Source organism: Carettochelys insculpta, chromosome 1, assembly GCF_033958435.1.
Source record: "Carettochelys insculpta isolate YL-2023 chromosome 1, ASM3395843v1, whole genome shotgun sequence".
NCBI classification, from domain to species: Eukaryota; Metazoa; Chordata; order Testudines; family Carettochelyidae; genus Carettochelys; species Carettochelys insculpta.
Window position 1 is genome coordinate 201,162,872 of NC_134137.1, and position 14,035 is coordinate 201,176,906.

Sequence of the window (14,035 nt, forward strand, 5' to 3'; positions counted from 1 at the left end):
GATCTCTTCCAGCTCTATGAGATATGTATATCTCCATATATTTATTTTATGATGCTATAAAATAATTGATATTTTGAGAGGGGATTGAGTTTTCTTCCTGAACTTTGCATTTCCTGACTTTCAGGGCTTGATTTCTCAACTTTGAACATTGCATTAATGCTAAATTATTTTATGGAATATATATTAATCACTATATGCCTTACAAAAACAGCAAATCATTTGACCAATTAAATTTTTGTAATAATTTAAAAGGCCAATAGACAATAATACTTGGGCCTCAGTTTTGTTGTTAGGTTAATGTTTGGATGCTATGGTGCTGACAGCCTGTCTTTACAGGTCGGACTGAATAATCATGTGGTTCCCTCTGCCCTTAAACTCTGGTATGTGATATCTGAATAAGACAGTAATAAAAAGGATTGAAGCCCCCATTTGAAATATATATTTACTAAGAAAACTGAGGAGGTGGAAAATATATATATTGCATATGTCTGTGCTTACTCAAAGGTTTATTTACAAGCTTTTTGTTCCTTAGTTAGTAACAGATATTTTGCCTGGCTACAGTTCAGAGCTATAGATACCTCATGAAAGCATATAAAAATGAATTAAATCTTTGAACTGCTGAGAGTATATTAAGTCCTTTGTTTCTGTTTACTTCATTATTTTACATACAAGACCTTTCTTAGAGTTTATTATTCCCTAAGAGTCAGTGTATTGTTAGTGTTCTGTGTAAAATTTTCAGACAAGTGCTCAGCCTACTCTTACAAAAAATGGTCCTTATTTATGATGTGTCAAATTACTGTTCTGAGAGTAGACCTTTTAGGCTGCATTCACCCATTAATTTGACTGAATTTAAATGGCGTAAAATGCCTTTTAGTTGGGCTCTGGCTGGCATATTATATATCTCATTTCAATAAAAAACATTCACATGCAAATACGGTTTGTTTGGAGTGAGTACAAATGCCACTATCATGACTGATGAAGGCTTTTGATCGCAGCTCTACAAACTGAAACCTTAAAAAGGAAGAGGCTATTTGGACTGGCATCTGCAATCCCATGAATTATTTAGTTCACATTATTCATACATCACTTTGAAGAGGAGGTTTATGAGGTTTTAAGAGGAGTAGTCATAGTTGTGTTGCCAGTTTCTATTTATGCTGTAAGTGACTGACTGCATATGGAAACGTCTTCTAAGCAGGAAGGATTGTCCTGAATATTAAATAAGTTGCACGCATGTACTTCACTAAAATTGACTTGTAAATTTTTTTGTTTTGTGGGTTTTTTTTGTTTGCTACAAAAGGAATGGGCCTGTATAGTTATGCTCTCCTAATAGTCATACGTGAAAAGACTGTCATGGCAAGAATATGTCATTGTAATTTGGTCTACTACTACTCAGATAGCAAACATGGGGCTGGTTAAATACTGAGGAGCACATGTTCACAGCTGGAATTTATTCTCTTCTTCATTCACTGAGCTACAAATGTCTTCTGGCTGTAGTCCCACAGCAAAACCAAAAGAGCTGATCCAGCGTTCCCTTGCGTTCTTTGTAACCTTTCATCACAGGTCCTTATTGACCAAGATGACATTTCAGAATGATTTCTGTATATAAAATATTGAATTAAGTTAAATATTGTTCATTAATATGGGGATAGTTCCATGTAACACGTCCATTTAGCTTACATTACTTCTAATAATTTTCGCATTTAAAAGAATGAGGCAGAGCCATGTCTTGTAGTTTCCAAAAAACAAGTTAGAACTATCAATAGTAATATGTTCATCTGAGTTTTCTCAACAATTCTTTTGGGGTTTTTGTCTTGTTTTGTTTTGTTTTTTTCCTGAATTCATACCGTTTAAAGAATTGTCTCCTACTTATATTATCCACCTACTTTTGGATTAATAATTCTTTTTTTTTTTTTTTTTAACAAAAACCTTGGAATACTGCAAGGACTACAAATGCAAAATGTCTACAGTCACAACTATTGTTGTAGTTTATTTAACCTATATTAACTCATTGGGTGTGTCCTTAAGCATTAAGGACCACATTTTTAAAGGTATTTATTTTCCTAATTACAAAAGGCACTTAAATATCTTTAAAAATCTGGTTTGAGTGCCTTCCATGAACAGTTGCATTACAGTGAAAATGTAAATAAGTGAGCTATAATTTTAATGTTCAGAACAAAGGAAATTGTGCCTCTATTTAATATTTAATATAACATTCAGAAAATTGCAGTCTGTTCAAAAGGGTTCACTTTCTAATGCATGTTTACCAGTGCTACATGCATACATTTATGAGTTTAGTGTCTCTTCCCCAGTCTCAACAAAATCAAATCCCATTCTTAGATAATTTAGAATTTTAAGTATTCTGTATGTAATTTGTACCCTTGAGACTCTGCATTCCTTCAGTCTGTTCCTAGTAAACAACTAGCTGCCCGTACCTCTCAGAATGTCTTTAGATACTATTCGTCAGTCTTGAACTGGTGAATCTTCTGTATAAACTCTAGTCTTACTCAGCTTCTTCTAGTGTTATGGTTGCATAATTTGTCACACAGCCCTTATGTAGTCCCAGTCTGGATAGAAATCTGAGTGAACTATTAAGGCTGGAAATACGGACAGGAAATGTAATGGGATGTAATAATGGAATAATATACATTTAATATTCCTGATTTGATTTAAAAATCTCTATCATTCAATGGAAGAAGATGTCAAACGGGCTCTATCATAAGGGTCAAATTCTACCTTGGTGATTGGGCCACTACAGCATTTATAAACCACTTAAATCAAATTGAAGGCATTTTTGTTTCCAGTTTTAAGTGTCATATGTTTTGCAGGAGGTCTCTACACAAAAGGCAATTTTCATCCTCTGGGCATTAGCTGACAACAAATTGGCTCTAACTTTCCAATGCATTATGGCAATAAAAAAGCCACATGGAAATTGGAATACAGTAAATTCTTTCATATCTAACAGCCCCGAGCCTGGGAAGTTGCTGGATATTCAAATATTATGGATAATATAGAGATTTATAGCTAGGAATGCATAACACTAAAGAAAGACAAGATGAGATATTACAAAACAAACAAAAATGTGTGCAGAGTACAGCTGTGTCTAGATTAGCCCCAAACTTCAAAGGGGTGTCGGGAGATTACTAATAAAGCCCTGCGGTGCATATGCAGCACTTTATTAGTCAAAATCTCCCGCGCAGCAACTTCGAAGTGCCTGCATTACATCAAAGTCCCTTTACTCCTCAAAATGTCCATTTACTCCTTGATGTAGCACGGGCACTTCGAAGTACCTGCAGCTATATGCAAGCCGTCTACACTTCAGTGTTGCCGCTGGGGTGATTTTGACTAATGAAGTGCTGCATATGCACTGCACCACTTCGTTAGTAATCTCCCGACCCCCTAATTATCATGCTTGCTTCGAAGTTCGGGACTAGTCTAGACACAGCCTGCTTTATTTACCAACAACAGCATGCTGTAAACTTAAACTGTGTGTGCTGTATTTATTTGTATTAACTTTCACTGTATGGTACTTAAGAAAACGTAACTAAAATTTACTTATGGTTAAAATGCCAGTTATTTGAGTGTTCCAGATGATAGAATGATGGCTATGAAAGAGTTTACTGTTCAAACATTGGGATGCATCACATTGCCTTCTCAATTTTTATTGAAAAGTATATACAGTTCTGGGACGCTCTGTGCCAGCCAGCTATTGAGAAAATAGAGATAATTCAGTGAAGAGCAACAAAACTGATACATAGGACAGAAATATTGTCTTCTAGGAAAGATTAAAAAGAAGGCATGGATCATGCAAGGTGTAATAAATAGTAAGTACTATTGTATACTATAGTTATAAAGTAGATAATTATGTTTATATATTTGAGGGACACTTGGTTAAATTACATTTCATAAAGAAGAAAAGATTTATAGTAATTTTAAAAAAATACTTTCTGAACGTGATTTTTTATGTCATATTGTTTCAAGTGTCTCTATAAAGAGAGCACAAACAGGTCTTGAACATATACTTCACCCAATAATTTGTCTTTACATAAATACAGAGACATCCTATAACCACACTCTCTCTCTCTCTCTCTCTCTCACTCACAATGATTAGGCTATTATAATGTCTGTAAATTATACAACAGACCTCCAATGGCTCCAAAGGAGCCATTATGTTCTGTCAGTTTTTGAAATCCACTCTTTTAAAGGTCCTAAAGGAGCGATTAGAGTGCATCAGGTCAAGATTAGGATAAAAGCTTTCTATATATTTCTTGACAAAATAGACTGAAATGGAAATGTCTCATGCAGTAACTTGTGCAGAGAATTGTTCAAGATAATTTTAAATGACTACTGACCTGTAAAGAAAAGTTACAATTCTTGAACATAAACTTAATTGAAAAAGAGAGAGATTTGAAAGTGTCTCTGTGGAGCTCAACTAAAAACCCAAAAGTACACTTTTTAAAATACTTATAATTCCAAATTTCTTGTTTAAATAAATAAAATGAACATTTAAGAGATCCAGCAAGTTTCCCCTCACTATTATCCTGCATCACATCACTCACTAATGATTATTAATTTTGGCCCCAGTCTGTTATGTATTTTTTGTTAAATTCATCTAAATGTACCCATCCCTGTTCCTTCTCCAATTGTTGGTGAGCTTATATAAATTCAGAGACTCTGTGTTGAACTCTTTCTATACATACATTTTGCATGATGAAAGAATAATTATAGGTTACAAGATGTGCTCGAAGGACACTAAAACTCTTCCAATGCTTAAAAATCTGTCAAGGTAATCTGAAGGCTGAAATAAGTCTTTAGAACCCACAGGACATAAGCTAACATAATGTGGAAAGAAGTTTCAAATTAGTACTTGACAGTATTTCTTTTTAAGTATTTCCAGAATTATTGTGATATCTTGGCTAAATGTAAAATTAAAGAGTAGAAGCATTTATTTCTGTTTACATTGCGTATTACGTATGTGCAAGTAATACTTGCTCAATATTTTATAGAAACCCAGCTGTTACCTGGTAATAAATTGCTTTCTTGCAGTTTATATTGCCTGTAGAAGTTGTGTGTCTAGTTGCATTACAACATACGTAAAAGTGGTGTGAGACAGGCAAATCATGTTAGCTATGTTCTTTTTACGGGAGCCTTTAGGGTATGATTATACTCATCTTCCAGTCTCACCACACACTAATATACTGTGTAATGTATTTCAGACTTAAAAATCTGCTCACCTAATTTGGTATCACGTACAGCTGGAATCATGGACTCGAGCAAAGTTTAGGTTCTAGGATGATACTGCTGATCTCCTTCATGTTAGTTATGGTGAATATTCTCTAAACATCACTAAATTTGTAGTATTCTTCTTGCACTGACTATGGGACTATATATTCTTCTGTATTCTTCAGTTACTAATTTACCATGTAACCATAAGAGTCAATGAATATGATAAAACTAGTGCTGTCTTTTTTTAATGAAGATAATTATGTAGCATGACATAGGCATGAAAAATGTTACAATTATAGATTTCTTATTCTTGTCATTATACTAAAATAACTAAACCATTAATTAATACTCTTTAAGAAAATTTTGCTTGACATTGATTGAAAGAGAAATGGTTGACACCAGTAAAATGATATGTCTCATTATGTGAAGTTGGAGCACCGGAAAATGATTTTGAAAATGCTGCTCTTTCTGCATATTTCTTTTCAAAGCTTTGCCTAATAAAACATACTCTTAAAAAGGTGCTATAAGTTACACCTCCTAAAACCGGCATGCTCTGATCTGATAACACTGGAGTACGGATGCTCCTGGCCTAGAGAGCCTAGGCGGGAGTACCAGCTGGGGCCAGTGGCTACAGCCTCTGCAACTGGGCTGGCAGTCAGGTCAGAATTGAAGCCAGCATCCCCTGGCAGCCCTGTGGGGAGCACCCCAAAGGCTTGTGACTGGATCAGGGTCAAGGCCAGCATCTTTCCAGCAGCTCTGTGGGTGTTAGGCTGGGTCTGGGGCTGGAGCTGGCTGCCGCCGGTAGCCCCACAGGCAGCAGCAAAGACCAAGGCTGGAGTCTGGCTGCCCCCTGCAGCAGCTGGGCACCAGCTCGGTGGCAGGGTGAGGCATGGTGCCTGCTCTACGTTTGGGGCCCATGATAGGGAACCTCCCTGGTCCAGAAAATTCTTCTGTTCAGAACTGATCAGGTCCTTACCATTCTGGACTGGGGAGGTGAAACCTGAAGGATGAATAATATCTGAGAGTAAGATAGCTTTTTAAATTAACTTTGTTAAACATTGTTATTTCATAGCATGGCACATTAGGCTGGGGTGGGGTCTGTTGTTGGGGATGTCTGGGGGTATTGTGTTTGTCGGCTCATGGCATACCTTTCTCTGCTAGACTGAAGAGCCCATTATTAGGTATCTGTTTCCCAGGTAGGTACTTATCGAAAATAATCAACTCACAATTCAACCTTTTGTTTATTAAATGAAATAGATTGAACTAGTTGAGCCTCTTATTATATGGCGTGCTTTCTAACCTTTTAACCAGTCTCATGTTTCTTTTCTGAATCCTCTCTAATTCCAAAAGATTTTTATCCACATTTTCATAAATTGGTAATCCAGCTGCCATTGCTAATTATGGGCCAGGCCCTGCATTCCAAATGTGACTGGCATCTCTCTAGTCACTTCAGTTGTTTTTGGATCATACACTGTATCAGAAGTCTCAAACTCAAGTCATGTGGGTCATCTATGAATGGAGGATTTTTGCAGTCCTTCCAGGGAGTCTCTGTGTGCACGCGCGTGCACCCTGATTTAGTTCACGAATGAGTTGGTGAGTTATTAAATCCTAACTTTGCTCTTTTGAAATTACGGTGGCCGTTGTCTTCGGGAATGTTTTCATTTGTGACTTTCTATGATCTACTTTAAAAAGTCAAGTTTTTTTTTTGACTGTATTACATATAAATACCCCCAAAGCATCATAAATCAAATGGAGATGTAACTGGTCAGGAAGATGTGAGCTCTGATTATACTGTTACATATAGCACAGTGATTTATAAGAAGCTCAGACCATGCCAGTCCACATGGATAGTACTGTTGGGCAGGAATGGCAAAGAGGACTAAGTATGAGGCCAGGGGCTTCACCATAACCAACTGCATGCAAATCTAGCATCGGAGAATCTCTGGATATTTAGATGTTTTATCCAAACCTAAGAAGGGCTCTGTGTCCCCATATAATTCCCTTCCAACTTTAGTTGTTGATGTTTCCTTGTGAACAAATGTCCAGTACAAACCCAGGCCCCCACTGAGATCTCAAAAGATACATTTGTTGATGGACTACTCATTCATCCAGTGATTTTGAGATACTGACAAGGTTTCTCTGAAATCTAAGAGATACTTCAATAAAGTGGAGACAGTATAATATTGATCCTACCACGCACAGACTCATGCATAGCCACGGTCTGCAACTGCCACTGACATTTTTTTCCCAATTTGATTTAAAGAGAATTCAAGAAAATCCTTGTGAGAAAAATGAGTCAGAATGGCTTGTGCTAATTTTCCTGTCTCACAAGGTAGGTGTATCCAGTTAGAGATTCAAAATTTGTACCATATTATTTATTTGACAAGTCATAATCAACCCTCTTCAATTTAAGAAAAAAATAAGGCAAAACCAGTGCCCCAGAATTTTTTTCATGGCAACCAAACAGGCAAGACAATATGCATGGGAAATTTCACTGCAAAAAAAAAATCAAATTTGTAGAAAAATTCTCCCCTTTAAGTATATTGTGTGAACATAAAACTGGCAGTTTGTATATAAATATTTTTCTTGTCAATGGTTCATCTAGCTGTAGTCAAGGTCGAAGTACATGAATTGATGAACCTTGAAAATCAATTGTAAGCAATGTAATTTTTAACCAGTAAAGGACTCAAATGTGCAGTTCTTTCATGTTTGTAGTTTCCATTGAAGTTAATTTCCATTCCAGATTTGGAGATTTGTACACAAAGCCTTTTTTTATGGACTATGTGAGGAAATTCCTGGAACTGGCAAACATATTGTGCTTGTTGATTATGTGAATGAATTTCATATTCCTTTTCTTTCTGAAAATAGGTGGCTGCCGTGTTTCTCATAGCAGTGTACCTTACAACTTAATTAGCTGCAAAATATCCCATAAGGTAGAAAGGTTTTCTTTACCAGAAGGCCTTTCTCAAGGACTTTAACATGTGTGGCTTTGCTGTCTCTTCACTTTCCATGGTAGAAAGTTAGGTAACCTGGACAACAAATGGAAATGTATTTCTCCAATTTATTTTTATGAGGACACAAGCTGTTAGACAAATTCCAGAACAGAATACTACAGCACACACAGACACACAAAGGAAAATAAAATTATATATAAAATCCTTCTAAAATGTCCATAAAAATGAACACCATAGAGATAGCTAAGAATGCAGGGGTAGTGGTGATGGTGAAGAAATACTGAGTATCTTATAGCTATCCTATTTCAAAGAATGTAATTTAGAAATTGTTGACATAAAAAGCAAAAACTCGGAAAGACATATCATAGAAAAATAAAGAACACAATGTATTATTGAATCCAGTTTTTACCTGCAGGAAATTAATACTATATTAACGAAGTTGTTGTTATTTATTTATTTAAGCTGAAATAAGGGGAGAAATATTTTTGATTATCCTGATCAAAGTGTCATTTAAAGTTAGCATCATTTTGGTGATTTTTCTCACCCTGAACTGAGCTGTATTCTGTAGCATTCTTATCTCACAGGGACACCTAGGTTTGTAAACCTGCTCTTCTTACCTTTAGGAGACTGTTTCTAGTTGGCTACACTAACCCACAATAACCTTCTTAAAGTATTGTTTTATTTTGGCAGTAAGATCAAAACATAAGGGATGACAGCAAAAGTTCTACATGCATGTCTGTCTTATGTAGACTCTTTTCTTGGCAGGTCTATCTTACTTTAGTTCCTACCTTCTTGTAGTTGTTTTTTTCTGTTTCTTCTTGACTCTCTATTCCTCCTGTCCTTGAGAGCCTTTTTAAAACCAGCCAAAGCTCTTTGTTCTCTCTGTCAAGGACCTGAGCATGCTCTCCAAAATCAGTTTTATGAGTTCCCCTGAGCATCAGTGCCAAAGGTCCTTGTATTATCTCCCCCTGTGTTTTGAAACCACTTTCTTCAAAAGTGTTGGATGTGTTACCTCAACTCCTCATTTCCACATTTGTTTCCAAGCAGTCTGGTTGATATAGTCTGAGAGAGTCATGCAGTAAATATCCCAGTAACCAGGTCAAGATATACTATTCATAAGTTATTGAAGTCAGCTCCAAATCTATCATAGAGAAGAGCATCTACACTCCATAAATTTCATTGTCAATTATATGATTTAAAAATATCCAGGAAATATTGAAATTTCATTTTCTGAAACTGCTGTTTCATTTGCAGACCTTAGTCACTGAGTTAAACTTTGTGGTGAAAATGACAGTGTTCCCAATCCTGCAGTCACATACAGAAATGAGTAACTTGACACACAGCTGTGTTTACAGGATGGAGGAATGTATATAGTTTTAGATACAATAGAAGTATATGGCAAAAGAGAGAAATTGTTAAAAAAATAGATGCTTCACTCTCAGTATGTTTAAAGGAGGCTACGTTGGAACAAAATAAACTACAATTTTAAAAAAATTTGGCAGGTGATCAACAGTTTCAAGAATGTCTGTCTGAATACTTGTACATTTACTAGTTTTCTGTACATTCTAGTTTATGATAAACAAGTATGTTCACTTTAATGAATAATCCTCTGTTACAGCTATGGTTGGAGTACAGCCTCAAGAAGCTGGTACTCTTGTTGTTGCCTCTGTTGCTGGAGCTGGAGCATGTCCACTAGGATCTTCTATTGGTGTAGGACTACTTGTTGAGCCTCTTGCTGGGCTTTCTGCAGAGTCCTCTGTACTTAGGCAGTTTCAGGCTGCTGCTGGGCCAGTAGCTTCACCGGCTGTCCATTACCCCTTGCATACTGGGGTGGCTCGATTCCCCACTTGCGGTACCAGTGTAACAGGGTCTGCACACTTTTGAGTGCCCCTCCACAGCCAAGGATACCATGTAAGGTCTCTTCTGTTGCCTTCAGAGTTTGAGAGAGGGATCTGATTAGCCCTGTCCAGGGTGTTGTAAGTCCCTCTAGTAGACTTGTGGCGAGGGCCTGGGTCTTGCCCAGATCAAAGCTCAGCTCATACTCAGAGCTGTCCAAGTGCTGCTGGGCTCCCAGCCAGCATAGGGATCTGCGCAGGTCCAACTCATGAATGGAACAGCCAGGCCCTAGCCCAGCAGCTTCTTTGATACAGGCCTGCTGGGTCCTGATTTGTTGCTGCTGGAACAGCTGCTCTACACTGCCTGGAGGACTTTTTTCTGCTCCTCTCACTGGGATGGGATGTGGCAAGGCCTCTGACCTCCTGTAGAGGGCATTGGGGTTACTCACAGTCTTCCTCTCTCATTTTGTGGATTGATACTGAAAAGAGGAGAATAAAAATATCTGGACATTTTAGGAGATCGGGGGGAAAATAGTTCTTCTAAAACAAAAGCACTTCTCTGTGGTGGGTCTTACTGAAAGAAATTGAGAGAGAACAAGAAAAAATATGTATTAAAAAGAAAAGCATCTTGCCACCTAAGCAAAAGAAAATATCCATGTAAGTGACAACAGAAGAAAAACAGTTTTCTCCCTGCTGGGCATCAGGTGGATGAAACATTGATGAAAACAGACTGAACTGGTTCCATGCAGTAGACAGAAATATATTTGTAAAGACCATTTTCAGCTAATTTGGCTGTTGTGTGGTGTGAACTTTACCAATTGACTTGTAATTGGACCGTATTGTCAACGTAAAAAGAACTTACAGGTATTGAAAATGACATTTGTAAGAACATTACTGTTGGCAATCCACTTTTATTGAATATGCAGAAAATTATAATTAGGCTAACACGCTTGGTAGTCTGGCCTACATCCAATTATACTGTACAGTCTCACTCATGCCTGTCCTTTATTTACTGGTGTTCTCCATATACTAATTCTTCAAGTCTCATGGCCATCTCAGGATTTTCAACTCCTCTAGATATTGTGGATAATTAAAAGATAGAAAAGAGTTCATGGCTGAGTTAATACAGTTTCACTCTTGCATTAGGATGTGTCCAGCTCATGTATGGTTAGAATGTTCTTTGTCACCCATTGTAGGCCTTACTTGCTAGGCCAAAGGAGTGCTGCTGGAATGGTACTGGGTGTGGGAAGGAAGCAAGGGCTGCTTCAAACTCCCACTTGTGAACAAGTGAAAATGGAAGGTGCAAAGAGGATCAAGAAGTTTGAGGATCCTTAGTTCTCCTGTCTTGGTTCTTCCTTCTCCATACCTGCCAGGAAGGCTAGGCATCTACATGCATGGAGGGAGATAACTTCCACCCTCCCCATGAATAAGTGGTGTCAGAGGAGGAGTTACGAGTGTCTGAGAGAGAGTTCTCCCACAAAGGCTCTTGTGGGGAAGTACAGTGGCATAGTGTGTGCTGTGTCTTGGGCTCAGCCTAAAGGCACAGTGTTTCCTGTAGTATTTTAGTGCAATCCACATTTGACAAAAGCAACTCAGACTGAATTTCAGGTTCTGTTTATCAAGACTTCTAGATAATGTGTTGCATTAGTAGGCATATGGACTGGGTAATGGAAGATACTTTTCATGATGGGATTTGGGAAATTTAGGGGAGGAAAGGTAATTGTGGAAAGACACTTCATGTTTCTGGTGAGATTGTATGGATATATGCATGCCCCCGAGTGTGGCATGTGAGTAGCTGCCTTGCTCCAGGTGACCAATGCTGCCTTTGTACCTCTGACACACTTGTCTGAGGCCCGGTTTCTCTAGAGCATTTTTTTTTCTTCATTCAGTTTGTCCTTAAGACACAGCATGCTCCTGGTGCTTTGCCCATCCAACCAGCTTGGATGGCTGGTGCTTGGGAAGGAAATGAACTGTGGCTGCACCTACTCCTCTCCCCCCTCTGTCTTCCATCTCACTCCCTTTTCTAATCTGAGGGAGGATTGGCTCTCAGCTCAACTTTCCCATTGTGGAGAGAGTCACAGTCCATGCCCAACGTAGGCCTCAATCTAAGGGAGTAAGAGCCTCTTCACGGCTGTGTACAAAAGTCTTTAATTCTGCACAAGTTCGCTTCAGTGGATGCAGGACTAGACAAAATGATAGCAAAGTGAAACCCTGTGGCTACAGTAACACTACAGCGATCTGTCAAGAGAAGTAACTGTCGGAAGACATTTCCCAGCAAAATTTTTGGGTATGCATTTTCATAGCTATCAGATTATTTGGAAACAGGCCCCTAAAATAATTAGACATACCTCAGTCTATAATATCTTGGCATATATGTAAGAATCATTTAGCCTATTTTCTTTTTATCCATCCGATTGTGCAACAAAATAAAGTTCAGAGAAGTAGAATCCAAGGGGAACTAATACATAACACACAGATCATACAGTCCAGCACAGGGAAAACTGTCCTGTAAGACTAATACATTTTACATTTGGGATATCTGTATAATGTTGAAACTTCTATTTATGATTAATGATAAATTATTTTATTGTACTTGCTACACTTTTCAAGGTCTCTCTTTTTTTTTGGTCATACACTAACTAAAATTCAAAACACAGGTCATTCCTTTTGACAGAACCATTGCTCAGAAGAAACTATGCGCGCCTCAAATAAATTGGTCAAATAATGTTTAGAAATAGTTTTGTTAGCTCTGAATCAATATTGATAAAATTTTTCTATATCCTTAGTACATATGCCCTCTGTCTAATCTATCTTTGTTCTCTTCTCCTTGTGCAATCTTTTCCTTGGTTCCAGCGGCTGCTACCAAGAACAAAGTTAAAGGTGAGTTTCTACTTCCACTCTTTGCATGGTTCTGCACGGCACATTATCTTACTCAACTTTACTTTTTTTCTTAATTATAAATCTGGCAAATGCATCTATCAGACTTATGCTTTGACAGATTACCCTTTTGGGCTTCTATAATTACCTATAAATGCTAAGTGTTTACTGTTCATTATCAGTCATCAGTGTGTTTTTTATACTGGAGTTTGCAGGAGTTTGTATGGTATGAGGGAAACTTTTTTTTTTTTAAGTGGAATGGATAAATATAAAACAAATACCCTGTAGTTTCCTTTCTTTCCTATGTTTCATAGTGAGGCAAAGTTATTTTAGTTCTCTATATAACATCTAAAATGCCAGATATATGCAGAAACACCTTATAAGATGGGCTGCTGCGACAATTTCTGTAGCAGTGATGCTCACAGTCGTTGAACCAAACTGTAAGGACATTTTGTAAAAGAAACCACTTCAAGCCAGAGTGTGCTGCCGCATGCACTCCCAGCACTATTATTTCCAGCTCCTATGACAATAAGTAGGGTTTAACTATTCTCTATTTTTTTTTTTTTTTTATGTCTAGACCTTGTCATAAAATGTCTTAAATATTTGTCAGGAGAGAACATTACAGCCTCCAAACCATTCCCTTCTTTCTACTGTAATATAAAAAGATCATAATTCTTCATTAATGGCAGCATATCTATGCCCCAGAACCATATTATAATCTTATAGAAAGAGACTTATAACTTCATCATAGTATCAGGAGGAATATGAAAAAAGGGAGTTAGTCTACAAAACAGTAAGATGTAATTCTGAACATTTTATCTTAAAAAATTAGCCATGAAGAGAAGATTATAAATTAACTTACTTTCATCTGTCTCTGATTTTGAGTACTTTTGTCCTAGTATAAAGGAATCTCTCTCTTTCAAACCACTCATAGATGCTGTTGGACCAATCCGTATTTTATTTCTTCTTCTGGCTCTTCTTCTGGTATAGGTCTTCAGGGTGTGACCCCGCACAGCACTGGTTTTGTTTCTGTTCCCCTCCTGGTCTTCCATCTGTTTCCCTCCTGATTTTCCATCAACTTACCCAGCTTGTGCTATTTTGAAGTTACTTTGCTTCCAGTAAGGTCACATTAAAGTTCCACAACTT

General features: G+C 37.4%; 1 protein-coding gene across 2 annotated transcripts in view; it reads left to right on the top strand.

Moving 5' to 3' along the window:
- CADM2 (cell adhesion molecule 2) overlaps window positions 1-14,035 on the top strand; it is a 1,036,826-nt gene that overhangs the window by 669,407 nt on the left and 353,384 nt on the right. Inside the window, exon 2 of one of the 2 annotated variants that reach the window (XM_074997734.1) lies at window positions 12,866-12,892. The exons of the other annotated variant lie outside the window; for it this stretch is intronic. Coding sequence (XP_074853835.1) covers window positions 12,866-12,892 — 27 coding nt within the window. The remainder of the gene's footprint in view (window positions 1-12,865; window positions 12,893-14,035) is intronic. 2 annotated transcript variants of the gene reach the window in all.